Here is a 27,556-nt window from a genome sequence, read left to right as displayed (position 1 = left end):
ATCAAATGCGACATTATCATTTACTCATTGCATAAAAACACGGTACTTTATGAAATTGGGATACAGAGATTTAAAATATATCAAACATAAAAGGTCTTCCAACCAACATAAATTTATAATTTTTTCTACTTCAGATTAAATGACTATATTAAGAAGAATAATCTGAGATCTGGGTTTATATTTGTCCTATCGTCAGTAAAGTATAGGTGACCAAATGCTATTTCAAAGCCAGACATTCAAATTATACTGGCATATGTTAATACATGTTTTACACCTCGAACAAAGAATTTTTGCAATTACCAATTTGAAATAACTTGGTACACTCCAAGCCCAAGCTTCATGGTTGAGTGACTATGCCATTGTGTGCATAATTTTTTTTTTCAAACTATTATCATCATTATTATTGATAGCTTAAAATGTCCAAAAGACTCCTAAGCTTCTGACTGAAATCCTTTCCAAAAGACATGACTTTATTTTGAATATGCAGAAATGAACCTAATTATGTTTGAAACTACTCCCTGTGGACCGTCACCTGACCTGTTACAGACAGGTAGATATACACTTAAGGGTATAATTATCACATCTGGGCCTGTACAAAAATGACACCAATCAGAATTAAAACATCATTATCTTGATGGAATAACAAGAAACACACGAGTTGTAATGAAATAGACACAAAGGGTTTAATTTCTCGTATAAAACATGTTCTAAGTATGTTGTTAAACTTTTCCATCGCCATTTGATTTGATCCCTAGCTTCGTTCCGCACCAAATCTCATGGTACACGGGAAAAATTTTCTAACATATACCTAAAGCTAAACACGACTTGTACATAAGTAAACACCATATTAATTTTACTATCTCCGATAACAACAGCACTGGGATATATCCTTCACATTCGTTACCTGCGTGAAGTTGACGACACGTGTTTGTGCTGGTTATCTTATATTATCTTTCTTTACATTTTATTGTGTATTTGTGTTTGTTTTTTATACGGCAGCTGATGTAAGTTTCTTTTGTATCTTTCTCTCCTGTCTTTACTTCTGTCGCTACCGAGTGTTGTACAATAGCTATATAGCATACGTCCTCGGTGACAATTGATTACACTGAACAGTGACTAAGTGAACGGCTTATATAGGGGCCCTCAGATATAATGACGGAATAAAAGAATATGGCCGACAAATTCCTTTTATGAATCGTGTTCAGCTTTAATATTATTGAGAGAGGTTATATTGTTTGTTACATGTATCCGCTACCCTATTCGGAAAAATCATACATTTCCGAAATCCTCGTTACTTATGTGAAAATCAAAACCATTGAAATTGAGATCGAAAAAGGCTCTAGAAAAGGGTCCACATAATAACGCTATGTGTATTACTGTGTGATATTCGACGTTTTACATGACAATAAGTAAAATGTGTTTCAGTGGTTCCTGAAAAGATTGATACAGGATTCATCCTTTAAAAATCAATTTATATCATTTTGATTAATAAAATAAGATTAACAGTACCATTTTGTCTATTTTTATATTTCAGAAGGTAATATTATTCAATTGCATTATCACAATTCATTATTCGTACGGAAATTTGGAGACTTGAGTACTTGTGACTAAATTTCTGAAAAGATAATGAACAGAGAGTATCATAGTTAATGAAATTCACTAAAGTGTGTAGTGCTTCAGTAGTAAAATGAAGTTGCCTACAAAAAGCATAAAAATTCTTTTCTTCTTCTTTTTTTAAATCGTAATATTATTCAATTGCATTATCACAATTCATTATTCGTACGGAAATTTGGAGACTTGAGTACTTGTGACTAAATTTCTGAAAAGATAATGAACAGAGAGTATCATAGTTAATGAAATTCACTAAAGTGTGTAGTGCTTCAGTAGTAAAATGAAGTTGCCTACAAAAAGCATAAAAATTCTTTTCTTCTTCTTTTTTTAAATCGTGTTTTTATTCTATTTTCAAAAAAATTCTAAAATATGCTTACATATAATTTTCTTTTACAGATAACACATTTTTCAACGTAATAAAATACCGATGTTTCTAGAAAAGATTAAATTTTCAAAAGAATTAATATGGATTTATACATATACACATCTTGTTCAACACGGCACAACATTATTGGTAATTCACCACAATTTGCTGAAACCAGATTCTGAGTATAGAAATTTGTTACCAAAAAGCGATGCTGTGTACGTCTCTCAAACGCTACAGGGTGTTAGTCGAGTTCAGTGTGGACTTCGCTGTTTATTACACAACAAAAACTGTGCAGGAATGCTGTACAATAATGCAACAGAACACTGTAAAACTGTGAAGTCTAGCCTTAATGAACAAACAGTTGACAGAAGTCGAATAGAAATAGGATGGGAACTTTTTGTGCACAGCAATGGTTTGTTTATGATCATTCCGACTTATTCATAAAATGTAGTCCTAAGCTTGACTAAAACACATTAATATTAATATCAGTGTCATTAATTTATTAATATCTCTAGACTAGTTATAGACATACAAAAAGAATTCTTCTTTGCTCCTTAAAGGTATCTTAATTCTTTTAAACCTAGCTGCTTATAGCTTTCAGATATAATGAATAAAAAATTATCGAAATGACTATTTCAAAACGATTTAATCAAGTATTTCTTGTAAACATTAGTAAATTCAAGCATTTTGTTTCATAGGTTGTGACTCAGGTTGGATACTGTACGATGGACATTGTTACATTGCGAGCCCAACTGCCATGAATTGGATGACTGCTGAGGTAAGGTTTACCTTGAGGACATGGTGTTAAAGTTTCATTTACTTCACAGAATGGATAGTATCGACATATTATATCCTTTCATAAGATTTATGTGACCTCTGATAACAGGGATAAAAAAATAATTGAGGACTTAAGGATTAAGGAAACAAAGATTTTCCATACTTCATGTACAAGTCTCGTTGCAAACTCTCCTTGTGAAATAAAGATCCTGAAGAACGAGTTCATGAATCATCTCTTGAAAACAAAAAGAGGCTTTGAGAAGATACATACATTTTAAATTGTATTTGTTTTCTAAAACTCAATTATTTTATTTTTTATTGACTACAGGAACGAATCTTTACGTTAACAAATATCAAAGATTATACAGTGGTTCCATCCTTTCTTATTTTCTTTCTATTTCAAGACCGTGAAATAAATTAAATCGCCAAACTTTAAATTTTCTCTTTAATATCTGTTTGTTTGTTTGTATGTTGTTTAACGTCCATCTCGAGAATTTTTCACTCATATGAAGACGCCACCAATTGCCGGTGGAGAGCTGCAAATTTTGTCCTATACTCGGCAATTACGGCCATTGAGCAGTGAGGGATCTTTTTCGTGCCAGCACCTACTGCGACACGGGACCTCGCTTTATACGGTCGCATCCGAAGGACCGGTCTCCACGTCCCACAGTGGGATTCGAACCCGTGACGTAAGAATCAACTCCTTACTTCGCGACTCTAGAGCAGGCGCTCTAACCACTGCGCCACGCGGGCGGCTCTCTTTAATATAAAATTGACTAAATAGTTTCATCTAAACACTTTTCCATATCAACCACATAATGGTTATTCCAAAACCAAAACATCTCACCCCCATGAAAATGAATGGGTCCACAACATTACATATTCACAATCAAACTTAAAGCTATTTATAAATAATCAAATCCCTACTGTTTGAACTTTAAATTTATACAAAATTTCGGAAAAGGTTGCATCAAACCGGAAAGGTTTTGATTATTACGGAATTAAAAATTACATTTATATAAATAATTAAATCAATTACCTTGTTTTAATTGTTTTAATTGAAATAATATCATAGTAGAATCTTAGTGTTAATTGTATTGTAGTATCCTTACCAAGGTAAAGGTCAAATATCAAAGTGTGAAACCGAAAGGATGACTGCACTTAACGCCTGTTTTTGGGTATTTTTCGGTTGCTTCTGTTGCTTTTATATCTAAACCTTGTTTCACTTTTGTATGTTTATGAAAGAATCCTGTCAATTTGGAGCCAAATTTAAATCTTAAAACCATTTTAGACTGTGATATAATAAAATGACTCTATGTTTTTTGTCCTTACTGCTTTCCAAATATAGTGAATTTACACTTACCTGCCCTTGATTGAACATTAGATATGCATGAGAGGTGGAGCTAACATTGTACGAATGGGTCTAGAATTAGACTTGATAAATAACAATGACATGTTTGAAAAAAGAACGTGATCACTCTTTTCAATCTCCCTCTCAATTCTGTATGGCACAAATACACTTCTTACAATGGTTTCTAAACGAAATTGATGATATTAGCACGTCAATGTAATTAAAGCATATTTTATATCAATGCCAGATCACTTAACGTGTTCGAACACAATGTCCTAGTAAGCACAAAACATGCTACCTTACAAGTCGCGTGATGGAATTTAGTATTCACGAAGTTACCTGAGGTAAGAAATCACGTGGTGAATTATAATATTCAACATGTCACAATCCTTGGTTACAACACATGGAGCGAATGTTAGAAGAAGCATTTTGTTCTCTTTTTAACCATAAGCGCATATTTGTCTTTTAAACTCCTTTTGACAGATTATTATTTATGCAAATATACAAGTACTGTTAATCGTAGAACAACAGACAAACATGCACTGACTGTGTATAAAGTCAGTAAAAAAGTGGGCCTCCTCATTATCGAACAGAGATTTAAGAAATTGTGATGACCCCTGCCTTTGAAAACAGATTCGAACTTCGTAAACACACACTTTTATCAAACGTAATTAGATAAAGTTGTAGATTGGATGTTGGCCATTCTTGCAATGAAAAGAAAAATGCTTGTTTTGAAAGTTTATTTTGTCGCAAATTTTGTATGTTCTTAAGTGCAGTCATCCTTTAGAAAGAAATAGGAAGTGGTTTATACAGTCTGGTAGTATATTTCTTCGTTTAATATTACGTCTAGAAACCTATAGTCATCTTTTAAAAATGACAAGTATGCTAAATGTACATGACACTCAATCATCACAGTCTATAATTCACTATCCTCTATCTATTATTGTATATAGAGGATATTCAATGTTTTGTCGTTTGATATGGAATTTATTTCAAGATTGGGACAGGACTTCTTTTATATTTTCACGTGTGCGAAGCACGAGTGAAAATAGAAGAAAAAAATCACGAGTTCTCATTGCAATTTTTTTTACAACGAGTTTTCATTAAATGTCATTGCAAACTATAAACTAGGTATGTTGAATCTCTCACTCATCTTTTCGGTTTTGGTCTCGAGGGAGAGAGTGTTAGGGTAGATACGGATTTTTCTTCGTATTGTAAACGTACAGTACCAACCAGACCCAACCTGACGCCAAAGCAGTCCCAGAAAGCAGTCCCCGGGACTGCTTTGGGACTGCTCTGGGACCGCTATGGGACTGCTCTGGGACTGCTGTGGGACTGCTCTAGAAAGCAGACCCAGCAGTCCCAGCAGTCCCAGGGACTGCTTTCTGAGACTGCTTTGTTCACTCATGCGTGAAAAAGGTTCTGAGTGACATGATAGCTCCGCCCCTTGTGTATTCTGAATTTGCAGCTCCTTGTTGCTGTTTTGTTTACTTTCTGCAGAGAGGTGTTTAAGATAAAAGCAAATATAAAAAAAATCGAGTATTAATTTCTTACAAAAATTAAATAAATAGAGATAGTTATACATGTAATTACTAAATGTCTTCAGAGGGCTGTAAAGTTACACAATTGTAGTCTAGAATTAATTTTAAGAAAATAAAAGTAGTTAAAAAGGGAAGTCAGGGGATAATTTTTATCCCTTAAATTAAACTTCAATACAGGTGTTTGAAAAAAAAATTATCTAGGCCTATTTAATAAATTAATGCTGTCAAATTACATATGTACTCAAAGTTTGCATTAACAAACAAAAAGCAAACAAATTTGTCATTTCAGTAAGATACATGTATTCAGAGGAACGTACTGTACTGGATTTTTTTTCTTAATTGAAAAAGCTAATACCATGCTTAAAAAAGAGCACTCCATGCTATTTTTTACCACCCTCAAATAAAACCTAATAATTTATTTAATGACCATGAAATAAAATTATTTTACCATTCTTCTGTCACATAAACAATGTGAACAATTATTCCGGGATTTATTTATGAATTAGTTTTTAATTTATAAACAAGTCATTAAAAGAGTACATTTATTTAAAAAATAAACATTTGAAAATATCGGGAATTGTGACTTGTTTCTTATTTCTTTTGATTGTGTTTACCTGGCCGTTTAATACAATTGGATTGTATAAAATGGTGTCAACACCTGAGGTTTCAATCGCCTTTGGGCATAATTAGCAGAAAATCAATGCATGTTATTTGGGTATCAGTGTTACACATTACTGAACACGCTGGTCAACATTGACACTAATTTCAATCTATGTCCTTCAAAAAATCTTAGTTTCAATAATTGTGTATAAATTTATTTCGGGATTAATTTTGAACATAATCTGAGGGTTCCATTTGCGTGATTTACAGATGTACACTCGAACATTTATATATTAAAACACTTAAAACTGAGAATCTAAAGATAATTAAATTGGGAAGTAATTGAAAATAATCATGACTGAAATATAATACTCGGCAATGTTTAACAAAGAATTTTTCAAAAGCTCCAATACTTAAGAAAAATGCATTCAGAGTATAGTATGGGAATTGGCCTTGCTCTATAATTATTATTATCTATTTAAAGCTAATTCTGGTATAAAATAAACAATTCCAGTTTAATTTTCTATATAAAAAAAATAAATATGAAAACCAATATCAATCACAAAAAAAAAAGAAATTGGTTTATTTTGGTTAAAAATTAACACCAATTCTCTGTAAGGACCAAAAATGCTTGGCCACGCACTATCATGGAATTTTATTTTATCACTATAATATTAGAGAGTGCCCTATATAAAGACTATTGGTGGGTAAATTTTGGACAGTACCTCCTTGGTTTCCATAGCAACGACTTTGAAATATTTTGTCATGGCAAAACTGACCTGATTGTCATCACCATGTAAAATAATTCCGTGCTTCCTTAATGTAGGAAAGTTATGAACATAACATGGGTTTCATTTTATAGCTAAGTAATCAAAGTTTCTGTGCATCTAAATTTTATTCAATTTCACCCAAGGTTTTTTAATATGATACAGATCAATTTACATGAATTTGTCATAAAAAATGAATACAAAGGTGCCTATTTCTTGATATGCATATTAAATTTTGCAGGCAATTGAAACTTAGAAAAAAGATCTTTTTAGTAAGATCAAGCTTAGATCTAAAAGATGCAAAAAGATTTGAGGTGGGGAAATCAGTTAAAAGTCATATTCCAATACCCTCAAATTATAACTTTTCCTAAAAATTAACCTAGAGTTATTTCCCTTTGCTGACTCTTTTGCACTGAAGACAAAAAAATTAAACTGGTGTTATTTCCCTTTGTTGACTCTCCTGTATTGAAGTCTAAAGAAGTTTATAACAACATGTGGCAAAAACAGACGCCAGAAAAATAAACATTAAACAATAACGGAAAAATGACGTGTTTTTCAACTTTTTAAAATGGAATTCAGGTGTGAATGGCAAAGGAATTCATCACACTGCTTTCTCAGCATTCAACTTGATAATGATGTACAGGTCTTTATTATGATAATAGATTTTTAATGTCAAATTCACTTTGCAAAATATTGAAACAAATTTTATGAGGTCTGACTTGCATTCCCATCATGTGGGATTCCATGTACTCTAAAACCCATGAGAAAAATGCAAGATGCAATTGGAGGAAAACAACAAGCAGAAGATAGGGCAGTCAGTGGGAATGGTTAGAACAACCCTAGGCACAGGTATAAATTTGAATGTTTTCAAATATTCATTTTGTATAAAAACTACATGTAAGAAGCTTTTTCAAATAAATTGACATAATTTTAAATTAAATATTTTTTTTTATATAATAGACTTAATTGGTCTATATTCAAAGATCACCATGTTAGCAGGACATTCCAGATATATATCTTATTAATATATTTGCATTATAGGAATTTTTGCTTGCTTCAGAAAGCAACTTACTTTGGCAAATCATAACTACAAAGTTTATCAAAAGAAGGAGAATATTGTAGAAGATGTAAGTTTGTATGTAATGAAAAATATACACAAGGCTATTTAAAAAAATATATATATTTTTGGTAACATTGTACACAGTGGTGGTTCCAGGAATCTTGAAAAGAGGGTGGGGACCAGTTTGGTCTCGGGGTACTGGCTCAAGGCCACACCAAAAAATTGATTTATTAAATCTGATGTATATTTTGGACACAAGGGGGGGGGGGGCTCTAAATCCGCAATTGGTACAGTTTAAAATCTAATTTGGCCAAAAAGTAGTAGGTCGTGGGTAAAAATTAGAGATGGTCGACTTAACGGAAACACATACAATTTTTTTTAGCCTAAAAAGAAGTCATATAATTCCGATTCACTGTAAAAGAACAAAACATATTTAACTGCAGCTATAAATACAAACTAATAAGATATAAATATAATATACCAATGTAAATGTATGCATTCATGATTGACAATAAGAATGAATTTCTTTAATTTGAAAAAAAAATATTTTGAACATATTTTAGATGTACTGGTGCTTTGAAAAGAAAAAAGATGAAAAGATATATAGAGAAATAATTTTCAGTAAAAAGCAGGTGAATTTTAGTTTTTAATATTACAATTGTCTGGATAATGAGTTTTCATTTTTTTTTTAATGCCACTGCCACCATAAATTTATCAATCTTTTATAAAAGTCATGATTTTGACAGATTCTGGGGGTGTAATAATTATGAAAAGAAATACAAATTGGTTGTTGATTATATATACTATTATGTATATATTGTTAACATTTTAGGACTGTGACACAGGAGCATCACTTATGAAAGGTTGAACTCAAATAGTACAACGATGAAAGATATATGAGCACCTGTAAGTACACTATAATTTAATTAATTCAATATATATATATGAAATAGTGTTGATGACTTGTATGATTATCCCTAATGCATATGATTTATACAAGAAAATTGCATAGGCCTACATGTATAAATTAACTACAAATAGAAATATCCAGTATACAGTAATGATCGATATAGTTGCAAATGCTTGGGAAATAACTGATTAAAGAAAACCTTTATTCTTGTGTTTTTATCATCTTTATTCAACACAAAGGCTATATACCAGAAGCAGAAGGCAGTTACAAAATTAACTAATGGAGACAGAAACCTTGCAATTGACCGTGAGAATTGAACATCGGACAGTATCTTAACTGAACAATATTCCTTTGGAGAAGATTCTGTTAGAGCATGGGGACAGCTTTTGAAGTAGGTGATGGTAAATTGTTTCAGTTACTTTATCTTGCAATTCGCTACACTGAAAATACTGTATGTGTACATAAATTGGCGTATTCAAAATTTAGCGCAATCACTGGGTATGGAGTGGTTGGCGTAATCATGAATTAGCGCTACGTACGTCTGCGGCATGTATTGTATTTATTAATGATTTATTTAAGGTATTCATTAATTGATGCATTGTTGTCTGCGTTAAAGGCGATAAAATATGAAGAACAGGTGCTTGGGAATGGGATCCCCTCCCCCGCGTTCCATACTCCAAGGGTTCTCCCCGATTTTTTTTTTTTTATAATAAAATATATTTCTATGACACATTAACAAAGTATTACAATTCAAAAATCCAAAATATAACCTAAAACTAACCTTTTATAAAAATTCATACTCTCTGATACTAAAAGTTCTCTTTTAGTATCCGAGAGTATGAATTTTTATGGGGGGGGGTCCCGTCCCCAAGCACCTGTGATATGAAGCCTGCTTTTTTAAGTACACATGCAGGAATTTTGAGGCAATTTATTTCAAGATGTAAATACTAACTACTCGCTTAGTATTATATACATTTTGATAAAAATAGATATGCTTATATACTTCTATTTGTTATCACATGAAAAATGTACTAGATATTAAACAATTAATTTTTGATTAAAATATACATGTATGTTTTTTTTATCCAGGAGAAAAGATGAAGATGATTATTTCAAGTATCACTTTTCAAACCCATTTAAAATTCTTCTTGACTGGTCAGACACAACACCACATAATGGTCAACCTCTGATGTAAAGAGAAATCATGGAAACATCAAGCCTAGCTGTTTCTATTGTCTACAAAATTGCTATATATATAGCAGCTATTTTCTACATTTTGTTTATCTCTAAATACACATTTTGGATAATGTTTAGATGTAGATTCTTGCTTGATTAATAATTTGAAAAAAAAAACTGTTTGTAAAAGTAACGATAAAATTATACATATTCACATGAATATGTGTATGTTTTCTGATTGTAAGACTATACATTAATGGTATTATTTTTAATGGGGTGTTAATTTATGGTCAGTCTAAATAATTCTAAATTTCTTTAACCAAATAAAATTGATATCTAAAGATTTGCATCTGGGAACAAGCAAAATTTAAAAGGAGGAAATTTACATTAGCTTATCAAATTTCAAACCTGCTAAATTAATACACCGTATCTACCTACCTATGCATGAAAAAGTAATAATTTATTATTTATTTATTATTTTTTGTTGAAAAGTATCATTAGAGTTTTAATCCATTATCTTTTTCCATTTTTTACCTAGTATTTGAAAATGTTGTTTACTGAAATAAGTTCCAGTGAAAAGTTGAATAGCTAATTTTCTTTAGATTTTGAGTTACCTGCCCTTTGTAAAGGATCATAGAGAAACAATAATAATTCATTTAATTTTGTTTTATCCTATCTATTATCTTTAATAATATTTACTTATCATTCCGTTTGTCTTATCTATTAGTGAGAAAAATGTTTGGAAAAGAATTTTATAAAACAACCAGTGTCTAGTAACATTTTGAACAAAATATTATTTGGCAAAATGTCAATTTTCGAAGTTAAAAATACCGAAACGAAAAAAATCCCCACTCCACTTTTCATAAAAGTTAACTGATATTATTATGGTGTTTCTAAAATTTAAGGTGATTTTTTCTTGAATTGCCTGCATTTCTTGAAAGACTTCTTGAAATATAGGGTAAAAACGACCATTTTCAAAATGTAAGAATTTGGTCATCTTTGAGCCATCAGTTGAAGAATTTGCAGGTGACTTGTAGAATTTTTTTTATTGTGTTATATAGTGCTTCATTTGTTCTATTCATATAATGTATGAATTATCTCAAAATAATAAAGATGATTAAACCACAAGAAATCAAGTATATAGCATTTTTATGCTTGAATTGAGAGTAAATTGGGACAAAATCTATATTAGCCCGTTACCATGGCAACCAAGGTAGTAACTTTAATTTTGAATGTTGATTATGTCATAGTGTATGGTCATTAATCGCCTGAAAAAGTTTCATGAAAATCGCTCATGGTGTGTGCCACAGCCCAACAGTAAAATTTTGGTCCTTACAGAGAATTGATGTTAATATACCAAATAATTGTGTTTAAATATTCATGTGATTAATAGGTGTGAACGTCTTCTTCATTCAATAATTATAATTTGTTTCTATACGCGTACTGTGATTTTCTTAACAGTTCAGAAATGACTGTCGCATAAGAATTGTAAATATTTGTTGATACTACTCAGAAAGAATTGCTCATCAATTTCAACTGCCTTTTATATAGTTACATTGTTTATTGGTAATCTCATTCTGAGTAAGCTCCGCCCATTAAATTAATTAACCCCGCCCACTGGGACTGCTGGGACTGCTTTCTGGGACTGCTGGGACCGCTGTGGGACTGCTCTGGGACTGCTCTGGGACCGCTCTGGGACTGCTTTAGCAGTCCAAAGCAGTCCCAGAAAGCAGTCCCCGGGACTGCTCTGGGACTGCTTTGTGTCAGGTTGGGTCTGGTTGGTACTGTATGCGTATTCCTTTCTTCTATTATAATTTGCATATAACTTTCTTAATCAAGGGCTTATATACTTAAAAGAAGAAGGGCTATATACTTGTTCTTATAAGTAACAAATAGAACGGTAATTTGAAATATCAAAAACGAAGAATTAAGGACAAAAGAAAAATTTGTAACAAGAAAAGAGAAAAAAGATTAGTATCAAATGAAAATGTAGCTTTTATCAATTACACTCGTCTGCTATCTTAGTATATGAATATTCTAATGTTAAAGATACATTTTTCAGCTATATTGTGAGAGCCGTGGTGCTCACATGGTTACAATAGACACTGACGAGGAGAACCAATGGATCATGGATGTTTTCGTGCCACCATGGGATGCTGGTGAATTAAAGATAGTTATATGAGTACAAGAGAGAATAAAGTTAACCTAATTAAGCAGCATAAATAGTTCATAATGCACTAATTCTTAAGAATTGATGAACATCTTAACCTGGTAAAGAGTTTCCCGAATAAGAAAAAAATTGAAATACTGAAAGTAGAATATCTTGTCTTTTTTTTTTTTTTTTTTTTTTTGCCTTCAGCTGCCTGTTCGGTTTTGTGGAGATGTTGCAATACTTGGATTGGGACAAGTGATATTGATCAAGAGGGTTTATTTACTTGGACCCAACAAAGAAGCATGGCATATTGGAACTGGTATACAGATGAACCTAATGATGCTAATGGAAATCAAGACTGCGCAGCTTTGTGCCAGAATGGATTTTGGATGGATCGCACATGCACCTTTGCTGCTTCCTTCGTCTGTGAAAAGGATTAAGATAAAAAAAAAAAACATTTCTTCACGTGCTCCATTTACTTTTTATCTTTCATTTTATTTGAACTCTCCATATACAATGCAATATATACGAATAAAGAATGTTGGCATAATGTAAATAATAAGGATACTAAAGAGCATCACACAGAATATTGTAGATTTTTATAATTATTTTAAAACTGTTAGCGCAAGTCAGTCTAATGAGATATGCATATGAATTTCGATTCGGTTGAGTCTTTAAGGGGCACAGGCTCTGACATTATGGTTGGTGCCACTCGAACTCTCCTTCGAGACATTAACAGTTTATGATAAATGAAGTCATCAGATAAACAGTTTTGGCATAAAACAAACAAAATCTTTACCAAAATTAAAGATTGTAGGGTTTCGCTCAGAGATATTTTAATTTTTTTTTTAGACCCTGTGTCTTTCGTTTCAACATGTTCCTCTAAACCTGTGCAAAACCTGTGATATTTTTTTAACAGTTACTACTTTATTGCAATCTTTATGAGAAAAAAATTTAATATTAAAACAGGAGTAAATTTGATTTGTAAAACTTCAAACGTTTCTATGGAATTGAATAAACTCTATGCTGACTGATTTATATTTTGAACACAAAGGGTTCACTCAGTGAGAAAGTGTCGGGACAGAGGTTTGAAATAATTGATGACAGCAATCAACGTTTTTGTAAACATTTCAATTACGTTGATTATTTTTACAATGAAGATTAGAATTTCCGAAAAAATATATCATCCATCTTATAGTCCATTCCGTTGACAACGAGAAGAATATTTGGTTAGGAAACTAGGCACAGCCCATACGCATGGTTGCAACGACCACATAAATAATGTAGGGAATGTTTCAAGCCCACACTGTGCCAATGTAAATGTGATGGGACTTTTTAACGATACGCCTAGTCGTAGGCGTAGTCAACGACAACGATCATTCAATGGACCAAACATATATAATGCCTCCTTCGATTCACTCCTTTGATTTTGCCTTACGTCAACTAACAATTACGTCTTAAAGGATTTTTACATGTATCACGTATCAAAATATTTGGATATGACAAAGTTTACATGCTATTAAAATCATACATTTAGAAATCTTTACTAGAAAATTAATATTTTTGATGATTCAGCGATTCAAAGTTTGAATTTCCCAATATGCATATTTGGATCGCCGATGTTACGCGCCATTGCTCTGATGTCATAGGTGTTAATCCTGGTCAAGCGAAGTACTTATTGTGTATACAAAAGGGTCATTTGTTGTGTCTATTAAACCTGTTAGAAAATAATTAATTGATAATTGTATAATTGACAGCTAGTAAGGTATAATTCATGGCGTTAGGATGCACACATGTGCATAAGAAAGGTTTTTAGGAAATTCTTTTTTTCACATTTCCAGGACGAGAGATGAAAGGGAGGCCCTTTTCTGCAAATCGTTTATGCCCGATCGATCACGAATTATTTTTTTCTGTCCTATAAAATATTTTAAGGAAAGATACCTTAAAAGATAACAAATGACAAACATGCATTTTTAAAAGTCGCACAGAGTCTCGTCGGAATGCTGTGAACTTCGTAATGGCGTACGGCGCCATTGAAGTAGTGTCATTTCTAGTACATGATATTCACTGCTAGAACAGATAGAAGATATATAGGATTTATTTATATATAATTAAAATAATAATGAAGGAGAATTTAGAATTCCCATATTTATAAATGTTTACGAAGTTAAACTTTAGTCTTGCGTTCTATTTAGTCGAAGTCCCGAGTTATCAACGGCTTCGTCTTCGGTGACCTCTCCAATTGTCGGCATATTTTCTGGTTATTTCTCTCTGCAATGACAATGAATTTATTCTCATAAACTGACATTAAGTACAGTGTAGAGACAGATTACAGATATAGTTAAATATATGTGCATGCGTGAAACAGAAAAAGTACAAGGTCAAAAAGCTAACAATGACCTAACCAGGAGAGCCAACTCTCTCACAGATAGTTTTTATAAATTTACGCAGTTTTATCATTTTAACTGTAAAGCAAGACGTTCATACATAAAAGATTGACCGTCCATAACCAAAGGAATATAGTCGATGTCAAAATTTCAACCGGCTGTGTTGTGTATTCTATTTATTTAGCGTAAATATCTATTCAATGTATTTTTTCTAACGATAAGCTTTACGAGTTTGATTGACCATTGACACCTATGACGTTTCAGTACCACGTGACCCCTATCTAATTAGTGGAGAATTTTTACTCCGAGGACCCTATATTACGGACGTTTTATCGTCTAATTACGGCCGTTTTCAACAATATTTCATAATTAAACGATAATTATATGTTTCAAGAATATAATAGTGTTTTATTTTAAAGAAATTTAGGTACGTGATAAAAACCCTTTAATTTATCACATCCTTCCATCGTACAACCCTTGAATTTTTATTTTTTTTGAATTGGCAATTCATAGAAGCTTAAGCTTCCAATCTTTTATTAAATTATAAACAAATTAAAATAAAAGCAATCATCTTAAAAACTCCTAAATGCACGAGGCCCCAATCTTTTAATAGGCTTCAGAAATTCATTTCTATTATGTCGAAGATTATGCCAGATTTTGTCAGATAAAGTATTTTAGAAATATATTAAAGAATCGTATTAGAAAGCTAAAAGGCAATATGCAAACTGTCTATCATTCCGTTTTCACAAAATATGATTTGATAAAAGAACAAGAAAAAAAACCTGCATTAACTATGGTTTGACTCGGGCAGACAAGGTCTGTAACACTATCGTTTTGTTTGCAAAGCTAATTGTTATAACTGTATTTGAGAGGAGCCTGGTTTATTTTACTTCTGTGAAATCCAAATTATACTCAAAGGTCACTGTCTAAAGATGAGATTCTTCAAAATAACATTTCAGTGTTTAATACCTTTAGCATTCCAGTCAACCAAGGTGAGTTCGATGTACGCTACCTATACTAGATTCCCAGGCTTCATATACATCCTTACTTACAAAAAGAATTTGCGGATAAGCAAGTGCTCTACCAAGCCCTATCTTTAAAACTTATATATTTTCATGAATCAATAACATCAAAACGTGCAACTTTTCTACACTGTTTTCTACAGCCATTCCTCACGATAAATTAAAAAATAAACTTTTAATTAGAATAGACAGCTGCTTCTGCGAAAAAATGAATTCAGAAAATTTCGTATCTTAAAATTGTTCAGCAACATAATAACTTTTTTGAAAATCACTCTGCGCAAAAGTACTCCAATGTTGATTTTGAAAGAATAATGGAGCTCTTCATGGACAATATCTATATAGTACTCGGAGACCAGGCCTTCCAACAAACTATTGAAATTTTGATGGGCAATAATTGTGCTCCTTTATTAGCCGTTTAGCCTGTTATTATATTCCTATGAAGAAGAATTTATTCAACTATACAAGAGAGGAAGAAAACGCTGTGGCCTTCAAAAGTATCTGTCATCGATAACCTCAGTAAATTGAATAATTTACCCAAAAAGAGATATACCCTTCCAAATTTAATGTAAATTGTACACTCTTGTATAATGTTTGATATCGTTTTTGTATTTTCTTCATGTTGTTTTTTTTTTAAAATAAATGTGAGAACAAAATTGAATTTAAATTAAATTGTGAATGTTTCTCCCAGAAATGAGAGAATTTAAATCAACACAGAGAAAGTTTGAAATATGTACAGTACCAACCAGACCCAACCTGACAAAAGGCAGTCCCAGGGACTGCTTTCTGGGACTTCTAGAGCAGTCTGAGAGCAGTCACAGAGTGGTCCCAGAGCAGCCCCACAGCGGTTTCAGCAGTCCCAGCGGTCCCAGAAAGCAGTCCCACCAGTCCCAGTAGGCGGGTCTGATAATGTAATGGGCGTAGCAACTATTTGGACAGTGAATCTACAAACAATGTCAGTAATATAAAGGCAGTTGAAATTAATGATATCGTTTTTTAGGAGAAAAAGTGTTATATTACATGTACAACATATTCACAATTCTTATGTGACAATTATTTCTGATTAAGTAATAAGATTACAGTATATAAACAAAAAATAATAATAATAGAAGAAAAGAAACTTTAACACTAAATACATGTAATTACATCTATAGCATATTAATTTGACACCAAAGTAAACCAATTTGGCTATTAAATTTGATTTCTTGATAATGGTTACGGTATACTCTTTTATGGAAAATTAATCATACAATGTTTGCAAGTGCTTATTAAATAAATGGTTTATTTTTAGACTAGAATATTATAGATCCTACAATTATAGAGCAAGGACGATTCCCATATTACTCCGAATATGATTTTCATTGACGTTGAAGCTTGAGAAAATATACTATGAATTTAATGACAGTCAATTCTTTATCAAACTTTGCCGACTAATATATTCTGCCTATAATTTTTATTGACTTGTCCATTTAATTATTGTTAGAATCATTACGTACCGTAAAACAATATCACTAAAATATTTACTGAGCCCTTACATCGGTGTGCATGTACATGTAAATCATGCAAGTGAGTATCTCAGCTATTTTAAAAATTAAATAATCCTGAAATACATTTATACTTTATTTATTCAAACAAGGATATTTGCTGTCTGAAGAACGAAATGAATGCCATTATTGATCAGCATGGTCAGTGATGTGTAACATTGATACCCAAATAAAAAACGTGGACTGTCTGCTATTCATGCCCGAAGGCGACTGAAACCTTAGCGAGGTATGTACATATAACATAGACTGTATATGGCATTTAATCGGCCGGACAGTGCAGTTGTTAAGTGTATGTTGTTTTTCCTCAAACGTACTCAAAAGAAATAAGAAATAAAAACACAAATTTCGATATTTTCAACCATATTTATTTAAAAATATAATTATATATTTTTTGTAAACTTAATTATAAGTTAAAAATTAATCTGGGAAAAAATCAACGAATTATTGCTCACGTTGTTAATATGACGGGAGAATATCAGATAAATTTATTTCATTGAAAAAGATTGTCTTTATTTGAATTAATTATGAGGTTTTATTTTCAAGCGGTAAAAAACGGCATTGAATGTTTTTTTTTTTCCCGTGATACATGTATCACCCTTCACAGTTTAAAAATAATCACTTTCCGGTGCAGCATGTAGCTTTGAATATCTTTTAAATCTTTAAGGAAGTGATTGTTTAATTCTTTAGGACATACAAAAATGTAAACTTTGAGTATATAATTTAACAGCTTTAATTGATTAAATAAATTGCTTAATTTTATAAACACCTGTTTTTTATGTTAAATACACGAATTAAAAAAAAATCTTTTTACGACTTCCGTTTCTTTTAACTGGCAAAACAACTTTTTATTATTACCAACATTTAATTAATTTTTCTAATTGATTTTACACTGCAATTGTGCGAAATCGGCGGTTGACGTATATTAGTATCCTATATTTCTTCAGTAACTAACCGTACTTGTTAAATATTTGGAAAATCCTCTTTGTTTCTTCTTTTACAAATTCTCTGCTGAAAGTAAACAAACCACTGTACAAAATGATACCTACAAATTCGGAATACAGGGTCTGGGCTTTCTTGTCACTCAGAATTATTTTCACGCACGGATGAACAAAGTAGTTCCAGGGACTGCTGGGTTTGCTTTCTAGAATAGTCCCGCAGCGGTCCCAGAGCAGTCCCGGGGACTGTTTCTTGGACTGCTTGGGTGCCATGTTTTGTCTGGTCGGTACTGTATGTCTCAAATACCCATACCATTAAGTTATTGTCTTCCAAAGCATAAATTTAAACCAGTCACGGTAGCTTAGTGGTAGGGCGCTCGCTTCGTGATCGGAAGGCCCGAGTTCGATTCTCGGTCTCGGTGCCGCGTCAAACCTAAGACGTAATTATAGATAGTGACTGTTCTTTCGCCAAGCGCCCAGTGTAACGACGAAAAGTGACCCCCGTAGAATATTGACCAGGGGGTCAAATTTCTACGTAGAAAAAAGACCCTCAGTCAGTATTTCAATATTCTACAGGGGTCACTTTTCTTCGCTACACCGACACTAGAAGTGAAAGTTTTGGATCTTTCGGATGAGACCTTAAAAACCGAGGTTCCATGTCACGGTAGGCCTTGGCACGATAAAGAACCCTCACTGCTCAATGATCCTTAGTGCCGAGTATAGGTTTAAATTTGAAGCCCTTTACCAGCATACGGTGACGTCTCTATATGAGTGAAAATTTTTTTAATAGAACGTTAAACAACATTCAATCAATCAATCAATCAAAACACAATTAAGGTCCATCCTCCCTAGTCACTCATTCAAATTTTGCTAATGCTCTTGATTTTCTAAAAGAAATCTAATTCTTAATTAAAATGCACACGATTATAGCATTACTTGTGGAGGAGAATAAATATTTTTTTAACTTGACTTTACATGTAGTACTGTGGAATCACCAATGTTCTTGGTAGACCAATGTTCGTGAATTTCTAGGGTCACCCTTATCAATGTACATCCCCACGAACAATTATTTTGTCAACATATTTATTCATTGAATCTTCTGAATATAGACTTACGCACAAAATGACGTCCCCACAAAACCAATTTTTATTTGATTGTTTAACGTTCCTTCGAGAATTATTTACACAGGTTGAAACAGTTAAAACTAAACTAGCCGTCGGAAGGCAGCTAATTTAGACTTACGACCTTTGATCAGTGAGGGATCTACTTCTTGCCAGCACCTACTGCGACACAGTACCTCGGTTTAAACGGCCTCATCCTAAGGAACGATTTCCTCATCCAGCAGTGGGATTCCAACCCGAGACGTAAGAAAAATCTCCTGTGCGACTCTAGAATAAAGATTCTAACCACTGTGCCACGCGGGCGACCAGTTAAAATTAAAACAATCGTCAATTTGGCAAAAAGTAACAAAGTACTGGTAAGATTTTCTTTTTCTGTTAAAGTCTACCTAGTATAACTAAAATACATAATTTCTTTATTAAATTTACTTACTTATGGTGGAGTCTTCATGTTTTCTCACTGTTGGATGGATTTATTGATTGCTTGTTGTTTTACTTCCCATTCGAGAATTTTTCTATCATATAGAGACGTCAACTTATATCGGTGAAGTGCTGCAAATTTAGACCTTTACTCGACACTCAAGACCACAGAGCATTGAGGGAACTTTATTGTGGTAAAGCCTGTGTGACAGGGAACTTTGGTTTTTAAGGTCTCATCCAAAAGACCCGCAATTTTCACTTCAAAGTGTCGATTGCTTGTCAGTGGAAGGGTTTCTACCTATATTTTACGACTTAGGTCAGTCGCAGGCCGATTAAAACCCACAACCTTCTGATCACGGAACGAGCGCTTTACCGTATGAGCTAAATGGCAGTTTGAATGATTGAAAAAGATGAACACAATCTCTTGTAAAGTCAAAAATTTATTTTAGTGACAGCAGTATTTGTCAGCAAGAAAGGATACTGATTTACAGTTTATGACCTGAAAAATATGTATATTTATCATGCAAATAAATACTGCCCCTGGAATAATTTTTCGTTGAAACCTTGCTTCCTTTCTTCAATGTAACTATCATATGCCCACATGTACTCATCCAGGTACTGGCCTGGTTGTGAATTACTGCAGGAGAATATAACTTTTTATCAACATATCCACCAACATAGGCAGTATACCATTTCTTCGTCAAGTAGCACCAGCTAAAGGAATAGACACCGGCCTTTTTCGCAGTGAAAACACCAGTATCTGGGTCATAGCCTTTCCCAGCATTTACCTTCACCCTGTCGTATCTTACTATGGCATTGTCAGGAAGACCATTCAACTGTTTTGACAGCACAGCGTAGAAGGCTATGGCATGATTTGGATCTGTAAATGGACAAAAAAGTAAGACAATAATAAAGCATTGTATAGTTGTATGTGAGAGAAATTTGATTGCTTACGGGGGAAACATATCGTTTTGTTGAATAAGATGTTTCAGGTGACAATTACGAGTTTAGCATACATGAATTCATACGTTAATAATTGAAATAAGATTGCAATTGGGTTAACTTGAGTGAACACAAGTGTTAACTATACTTAACTATAGATTACTATGGAATCAAAGTCTTTACTATAGTAAATTAAAGTATGAGAATTTTACCTAAAAAATAAAATTTTGAGAAAAATAGTAAATCAAAGTATCTAACTATGAATTTCATATTTGTTGTAATTCATTTATCCAAATCGTCTAATTTTAAAATGTTAACTGAATGCTTCTCAAATTCAGATATTACTTTGTAAAATTTACATTTACAAGAAGTAATTAAAGATCTGATGCTCAAAGAAAGTTCGTTGAGTAAAGTTCGAGAATAAAGTTTCATATTAAACCTAAGTATAACAATACACTTTCCTATTACTTCAAAGTATTGTAGTATCATTGTTTATCAAAATACTTTGGTATGCACTTAACATACATTCACCAACAAACTTTGGAAACGACATGTCTCCAATTTTAATGATAAAATATGGACTACAGGTGCGTCTTGGTATGAAACTAGCAAATACTGTTTCGGAAGTTTTACATGTAAACCCGAATTAGAATAGAAAGAATCTATTAGAATAAGTCATTTTTTGCTTTTTTGGTCAACCAAATACATGAAAATTGAGGAAATGTAATCGCATTTGTGTCTGTCTCTAGTAGACTCAAACATAAATCATTGAATCATAAGATAGCATGTCCGTTGCTTGCAATCATAAGAATACTCTCTATCTCTCTCATTTTTTTTTTCACTGAAATAAATATTACGCAAGTTTTCGATGTAATCTTCGGCAAGTCTTGCAGGTACACTATAGATAACAAAATACTGGTTCTGTGTAAAATAATAAATTTTGAATTATAGGTGATTTTAGAGGAGGAGGAAACTGGGCCATGGTATCCAACTTAAGTGGCAATATCCTGTACAATTAAAAAAAAAATCATTGATTTACCTTCCACAGAGTCCTTCATACACTTAGGTTTCCAGCCCATTTCACGACAGATTGCTTTGCATTTCCAAATGTTGCACTCAAAGGGAACAAGGGTAGCAGTAGCAATCCTGACAATGCACACTAAGATTCCAAGGATAACAACCTTCATCTTTGATGATTATTTTTCTTTTTAAAGACCTTTATACACACTGTAAGTATAGATTACATGTACCTCAGGCTCAAAATTGCTTAATTTAAAAAAAAAAAAAAAAAAAAAAAAAAAAAAAAAAAAAAAAAAACACTGAGTACTTTAATTGACGATTTTGAGAGCTGTATTGGTATAGGAATGCAAAGGTACAATAGTACTTACATTTACTTTTAAAAAATCGAGAGAAAAGTTTTGGTACACATTTTTACATGTATATACATATATATATATATATATATATATATATATATATATATATATATATATATATATATATATATATATATATATATATATATATATATATATATATAGGAAAATGCAATATCATTTAAACAATATTTGATATATATCTGACAGCTGAAACCACGTGCATGTATGTAAACGTAGAGCACGCAAGGTACATAAATATACAAATTATTCTCACAACAACATGCGTATCAAGCATGTTCAAATTTCAGTAAAGTGTTGATATCTTTTGGAAGAAGTTTTTGAAAATACAGTACCAAATGATAAATTTAGAGGCATTTAAGCAAAAAACAAAATAGTCTTTTTAAAAGATTAACAATACTGTAGAGTGTTGGCAAGTGCAGAATGTTTAAGATTATGTAAATTTACAAAAATTAAATGCATTTAGTGAATTTAAATGTCATCACATACATTATTCAATTCGTATGCATGCGCAGTCCATATTATTCATAGTATTGTAATTTTTTTTATATTTATAACTAATCAATTAATCAGTCATTGCATAATTGTATTGTATCGCATGCCTTGCATGCAGAATGAGGAAAAAACCGAGGAACAAACCGAAGAATTACAATATTAATATAACATATTTTTACTATTTTCAAAAATGGTTATATTTTACTTTGTAAATTAAACAAATGAACCAAATAAAATTAATAAAATATGGTCATTTACTGCACGACATTACTGTATTCAACAGGATGCATCAGATTTAAAATAGTTTAGAAGGTCGCGATCATATTAAAAGAATACCCTCGACCGCAAATTAAACCAAGACAATTACAAAATTTTCAAAACTAGGAAATTTTCTGCTAACAAAAATCCCTACGGTCAGATATCCCAATGTGTAACAATTAAATATTTTCTTATAAATCAGTTGAACAAGTAAACAGTTATGGTCTCCTTGCAAAATTATGACAACCACTTCCGATTTCACAATGGTCATATAAAGGAATACAATCATTCGGTGATAGATACATGTAGACATATCTTAAATAATGTGATTTAACGAGGCCGAGTCTAATTATTTCCACCTTAGATATTTTGATAAATTTTCTTGAATGAATTTTTACTATTATATCAATTATTTTAAAATAAAAAAATCAAATGTTTACCATCCTGATTTCTTAGGGGGCCATCTCAAAAGTTGTCAATTTTTTCTATTGAACCCTATGGGAATTTGTTGGAAAAGCGCCAAATTATCACATTTTCCCCATTTTTTTTTTATTTTTTTTTTTTTATTTCTGCCCTAGGGATTTCCTTTTCAGTCAAATACATGAAAGTTATTGTAAAAAGTCACCAAATCGTGAAATTTTTAAAAAGTTTACCATCTGGTTTGGTCTAGGAATTATTTAAAATGTTTATTTTTTTTCCTATGCCCAATACCTCTAAATTTGCCATATTGCGGCATAAATTTTGCATATAACGGCGCAGATAAGTTATTTTGGTACAAAATAACAATGTTTAGATTGTTGGTATGTTTCTTTTGATGTTCTGTCAACAGTTTTTAATAAAATGTCCATGGACGTCTTGAAAACTCAAGCAAGTCATGCGTCATTCTTCAGCGTCATGCATTGCTTAGAAAACAGGAAAACAATGACGTCGTGAAAACCATTTCAGCGTTTATTCCTAATCATTGTCTTAGAATCACATTTTAAGACCCATAAAAGTTACAGATGACGTAATATAATGTTAATTTTGTATCAAAATTACAATACTAAGGATAAGTGTTATGTTGCACCTACGATTGCATGAAACTAAAACGCTGCGCAAAGTCATGCGCACTCGAACTAGACTCGGCCTCGTTAAGGAATTTCAAAGTATTTCCAAATCTAAATCATATATAAATACTAGATGAAATCCCGGGCAAGCGCGAGGAATTGGATTTTTACCACTGCTGACGGAATAATTCCAGTAATATATCATAGTTTCTACTAATAGTTTCTCTAATTTCTGATAAATTACAGGCATAAAGCAGGAAGAAATATTTGTTCAAAGTCCTGTAGTTGGTTTAGGAACAGAAGTAGATATTTCCCTCCCCACTTTTTTTTCTACTTTAAATTTCAATTTCACTAATTAATTGATGTTTTCTTCTTACATGTTAGCAACTCTATTTTGATACGTGGTGTATTATGATATATACGCATTGTATATCGAGGGTACTCTGTTTCCATCACCATCGAGCCTACCCTCACTGCACATTCTGTCGTCCATCGGTACATGTTACATGGCAATTCATGACAATGCTTTCAAATAAATATGACTACTCATTGCTTTGCTGCTCTTAAGAGGAAGATTGTAAAGAATTTTCCTATACATTCCTATGTAGAACTTTGACAGCTCATTTTGGCCCAACACTAAACCCGGGTCATGATTTGAATAAACTAAAATCTTCACTACCTGATGATTCTTCCATATCATCATCACTAATCATGGGCTTGTTGTTCATGAGTAGATTTTTTAAGTATTTTGTATATATATATATATATATATATATATATATATATATATATATATATATATATATATATATATATATATATATATATATATATATATATATATATATATATATATATATATATGCCTTGTATATCCTTTTATCTGTCTGTCTCTCTGTCTCTGTCTCTCTCTCTCTCTGTGTGTGTGTGTGTGTGTGTGTGTGCGTGTCAATCTCTCTCTCTCTCTCTATCTCTCTGTCTTTCTCTCTCTCTCCATGACCTTAGTTGATATTCTTCAACACAATATATAGGCGACAATATGTGCAAATGTTCGCAGTACATATTGTCGCCGACGACAAAATGTGCCAATGCATGACTACACATTTTGTCATCAGTTATGCAGGATGAAAAATAGGCTCGTCTCGGTACATATTGTTGCCGGCGACGAAATGTTCCAATGGACGACAATATGTGCAAAGATAGTAGGTACATATTGGTGCCGTCGACAATATATACAGAATGACAATATGTACCGTCACACACCGTCACAAGGCTGTTATGAATTTATTGTAAACAAGTACAACAAGGGTTGCCTACAAAGAGGATGTCCCAACATATATTTAAATACAACCTACAAATGCTACATACACATACAACAATGTAGCTTTATCATCATCAAAGCTCAACAAGAAGAGTGTGTAAAATGTTTATAGCGTATAAATACTGAAGCGTATTAGTGGATTTGGACAATTTTTTTTTTTCATTTTTTCACACTTTAATCTGTAAATTTTACACCTTAATCTGTAACATTTACACTTTAATCTGTAAAATGCACACTTTAATCTGTAAATTTTACACATTAAAGTGCAGAATTTACACATTCATCTGTAAAATTTACACTTTAATCTGTAAAAATTACACTTTAATCGGTAGATTTTACACATTAATCCGTAAAATGTACACTTAAATTCACTCAGTCAATTTGATAACTTCATACATCTTAAGTAACACGCTTTAAAGCCAACAGACCATGAATCCTGCATGATAAAATTTAATTTTGATTTCTTATTTAACAATAAATGTTGAAAAAATTACTTATCAGATATTATATGTATGGATATAATAAAAATAATAATTAAGCTAGTATGACTGATATAAGTGAGACTTTCATAGAATATTTGAAAGAATTATGAATTCAGTGGAAGTGAAGAGCAAATTAAACACACACATCTTTTCAATGAATATGGTACTGATATTATTTTACGAAAATTCATTTGATACGCTCAGCAGTTTGATTATTGATAGCGTTAATTGAATTGCATTCTACATGTATTGCAGGCACCAATTGAATTACTTACTGAATTGAAAATTTTTAAATAACCAAATGATATATTGATTATTAAAGTACATGTATATACATGTAAAAAATTAAAGCACGAGGGTTGTCCAAAAAGTCGTAGACAGGGAAAATAATTTTGGTTCTCTTTGCTAGATTAAAGACCCAAGTCGATAAAAAATGGGTAGCAACTGTTCCTTCGTCATGCGCTCGACACTATAAAGTTGCGGTTCCTACGGATGAGACCTTAAAAACCGAGGCCCCGTGTCACGGCAGGCGTTGGCACGATAAAGATCCCTCACTGCTCAATTGCCCTGAGTGCCGAGTAAAGGTCAAAATTTGAAGCCCTTCACCGGTATATGGTGACGTCTCTATATGAGTGAAAAATTCTCGAATGGGACGTAAAACAACATACAATCAATCAATCAATCAATCTTTTCATAGTAAGAAGCAACTTTTTATGATAATGAATTTAAAGTTTTCAATAATAACATATTTAATAAATATAATAATGTAAAAATGAAGAATGCATATAAGTGTACATAGGCGCACGAAAGCAAACGTAATTTACGTCTTTTATAACGTCATGATCATTTTTAAGTATACTGTCACGTGTGTTAACAAGCGTCTCTTAAGCTTTTCTTTATTATATCAAGTGGAAAACCACTGTTGACTGAGGAATTCAGTAAAGCTGACCAATGTCCATAGTTTTTTTTAATCAGATTCAAATATCAGTCCTCGAAAGGTACATGAAAAGTACACGTAGGTAGCAGAGAAAACACACAATTGACGTTGATCATGACCCATAACGTTCCTCACCTTCTGAATTTAACAAACAATTCTCTACATCATACAGGCGTAACTATTTACGGGATGGAGGTAAAAATGGTCCTAGAATTTCTTATACGATTAAAAAAACTTCTCTACTAGCGTTCAAGTGTGTTATGTCATCTCTGTATCATTTTTCCGTCTCTGAAGTGGACAAACCACATTTGAAGCAATTTTATTACATATCCCTGCGCCGCTAAGTCATTTGCAGCAAACTCAATTCTAACTAGATGCTGTCATAAGAAAGTAATACCCGCATTAATGTGTTTGCCTCTAAATAGCATTAAGGGGGGAGGGGGGGGGCAGAGCCCCCCCCCCCCCCTCCAGCCACTTTTTTCAAAACATAACTTTTTACTATTGAAAATATGCATAAAAGAGTAGTTGCCCCCCTCCCACTTTTTGTTGCATTATAGTCAAATAAAGGTAATGAAGTAGTGTATATATAAAATTGGGGTACTGAAAGAAGTTGGAACCCACCCCCACCAAACCCCACGAAATAGGATTTTTGAGTTTTGAAAAAAAAAAAATTATGGCTTTTCAAGTTTTTTAAGGTAAGTTGAATTTTTTTTCTCTGGCTGCACCCCCTCCCCTTTCAAAAACGTTGCTAGGTCCTGAAATGTGCTGTGACTGCTGTCCTTCAAATTCTGGTAACCAGGGAAGAAGCACACATTTCAATCAAGCATAAAATGCTCAGGTGAATATGCAGCCCATATGGGTCTCTTATGTAAATCAGGGGGGGGGGGGGTCAAAGGTCACTTTTAGTTGCTTTCATATATACATTTCGTATATAGATTCCGGA

The 27,556-nt window shown here is 32.4% G+C and overlaps 1 protein-coding gene across 1 annotated transcript; it reads left to right on the top strand.

The window, feature by feature from the left end:
• The first annotated feature begins 489 nt into the window (after positions 1-489).
• Positions 490-12,752, top strand: LOC133195086 (perlucin-like protein). The gene is made up of 6 exons (XM_061330962.1): positions 490-550; positions 1,535-1,537; positions 2,154-2,390; positions 2,677-2,756; positions 12,223-12,319; positions 12,520-12,752. Exons 1-6 carry the CDS (start codon positions 490-492, stop codon positions 12,750-12,752), a joined length of 711 nt encoding a protein of 236 aa, XP_061186946.1.
• The last annotated feature ends 14,804 nt before the right edge of the window (positions 12,753-27,556 follow it).

This window comes from Saccostrea echinata, unplaced genomic scaffold (assembly GCF_033153115.1).
Source record: "Saccostrea echinata isolate AGI-Se365-2 ecotype Australia unplaced genomic scaffold, CSIRO_AGI_Sech_v1 ptg000029l, whole genome shotgun sequence".
Classification (NCBI taxonomy): Eukaryota; Metazoa; Mollusca; class Bivalvia; order Ostreida; family Ostreidae; genus Saccostrea; species Saccostrea echinata.
The sequence above is the reverse complement of the archived record's forward strand: the minus strand, read 5'-3'. Positions and strand labels throughout refer to the sequence as shown.

Coding starts and splice junctions, on each gene's coding strand:
- LOC133195086 (XM_061330962.1), top strand. CDS start 490: ATGAACCTAATTATGTTTGAAACTACTCCCTGTGGACCGTCACCTGAC. Junction 2,391..2,676: donor ACTTTTTGTGCACAGCAATG/GTTTGTTTATGA, acceptor TTTGTTTCATAG/GTTGTGACTCAGGTTGGATA. Junction 2,757..12,222: donor TGAATTGGATGACTGCTGAG/GTAAGGTTTACC, acceptor TACATTTTTCAG/CTATATTGTGAGAGCCGTGG.